Source organism: Salvelinus sp. IW2-2015, linkage group LG17 (assembly GCF_002910315.2).
Source record: "Salvelinus sp. IW2-2015 linkage group LG17, ASM291031v2, whole genome shotgun sequence".
NCBI classification, from domain to species: Eukaryota; Metazoa; Chordata; class Actinopteri; order Salmoniformes; family Salmonidae; genus Salvelinus; species Salvelinus sp. IW2-2015.
Genome location: NC_036857.1, coordinates 13,352,674 through 13,354,440, shown reverse-complemented (window position 1 = coordinate 13,354,440; position 1,767 = coordinate 13,352,674). Strand labels below are relative to the sequence as shown.

Genomic DNA, 1,767 nt, shown 5'->3' with positions numbered 1-1,767 from the left:
TCCTCATATCGCCTCCTCTCGGCTTTAGCTGCCTCCAGCTCTTCACGAGGGAGGCGATATTCTCCCGGTTGTGCCCAAGGTCCCTTACCGTCCAGTATTTCTTCCCAAGTCCAAGATTCCTGTGTGCGCTGCTCCTGCTGCTGCTTATCACGCTGCTTGGTCCTGGTATGGTGGGTAATTCTGTCACGATCGTCTTGAGGTGAATGAGTGGACCAAGGCGCAGCGTGATACGAATACATCTTCCTTTTTATTGACGAAGATGAACACGAAACGAAACACTTTTACAAACTAACAAAAACAACAAACGACCGTGAAGCTACAAAACTTACGTGCACACATGCAACATACGTTTAGACATAGACAATTACCCACAACCTGTCTAATGCCTATGGCTGCCTTAAATATGGCTCCCAATCAGAGACAATGATAGACAGCTGTCTCTGATTGAGAACCACTCAGGCAACCATAGACATACCTAGACACCTACACTGAACACAACCCCATAAACTCTACCAAAACCCCCTAGACACTACAAACACCCTCGACTAGACAAAAACACACAAACATCCCCCATGTCACACCCTGACCTAAAATAATAAAGAAAACAAAGATAACTAAGGCCAGGGCGTGACAATGTAATTGTCAATAAAAGCCTTTGACACTTATGAAATGCTTGTAATTATACTTCAGTATTCCATAGTAACATCTGACAAAAATATTTAAAGACACTGAAGCAGCAGACTTTGTGAAAATTWATATTTGTGTCATTCTCAAAACTTTTGGCTATGACTGTAGAGGGAAGTGTAAATCATGTGTAGTTTATATTGTATAGCCCTGTGTCAGGTCTAGAGCGAAGTTGTTATCTGATAGAACACAAGCTGTGTTTGACTGAGGTGTCAGGTCCCTGTGTAAAATGTGCATCCCTCTGTTGGGAGCCAGAGTGATAGCAACATGAAACACATGCTTTATCTTAAAACAACACACTTGTGTATATACTGTACACAGACATATACTGTAACACAGATTATCACAAATATACACAAATTGTGCTGTGTTTGGGTTCCTTGTCTGTATCTTATAGGTATGAAACATATGCTATGGTACAGTTGAAATATACAGCATTACCGGTATGTGTGCGTAAGAAATTACATCATACACAAGCCGTGGGCTGAATGAGAGGGTCTTCATTTGAAAAAACTTTTAATTTACCAAGTAATGGAAACTAGGTTATATTTATGGAGAAGCTTCACTGAACCTTAACACGCCTGTGCTGAGAATAAGACAGATTCCTGTCGGTTTGTCAACGTGTGAGAGGGGAACAGAAGGGGAGAGAGAGGGGGAACAAAAGAAGGAAGGGTGTAGCAGTCAGAGGGGCGGAGAATGTGTGTTTGCTCACCTGAATGTGTGTGTGAGGGGTGGTGAAAGTTCTCTGCCAGGTCTAGAGGTTCCTTAGGGTTGGATTGCATTACACTGACATTGAATAAGGGCACTAAAAAGGGAGATTTCGTGTCTACCATAGCTGAAGATGACATGACCAAAGTCACAGGGCCTACTGAGAACACACCATACTCTGAAGATCACCTTTCTAAGTGTACATATTCTAATGTTGTGTCTGCTGTGCTACAGTGGAGGAGCTGGACGTAACAGAAGACAGAGTTGTATACGGGACAGAGAACAACAGCACCTTCCTGGAGTGTATCCCCCGCTCCCCCCAGGCCACTGTTACATGGCTGCTCCAACGAGACGACCGCAAAGAAGAGGTGAGAT

At 43.4% G+C, this 1,767-nt stretch overlaps 1 protein-coding gene across 1 annotated transcript in view; it reads left to right on the top strand.

Moving 5' to 3' along the window:
• sema3bl (sema domain, immunoglobulin domain (Ig), short basic domain, secreted, (semaphorin) 3bl) overlaps positions 1-1,767 on the top strand; it is a 75,367-nt gene that overhangs the window by 65,070 nt on the left and 8,530 nt on the right. The window contains exon 15 of the mRNA XM_070448174.1: positions 1,627-1,760. Within this exon, the coding sequence (XP_070304275.1) occupies positions 1,627-1,760 (134 nt within the window). The remainder of the gene's footprint in view (positions 1-1,626; positions 1,761-1,767) is intronic.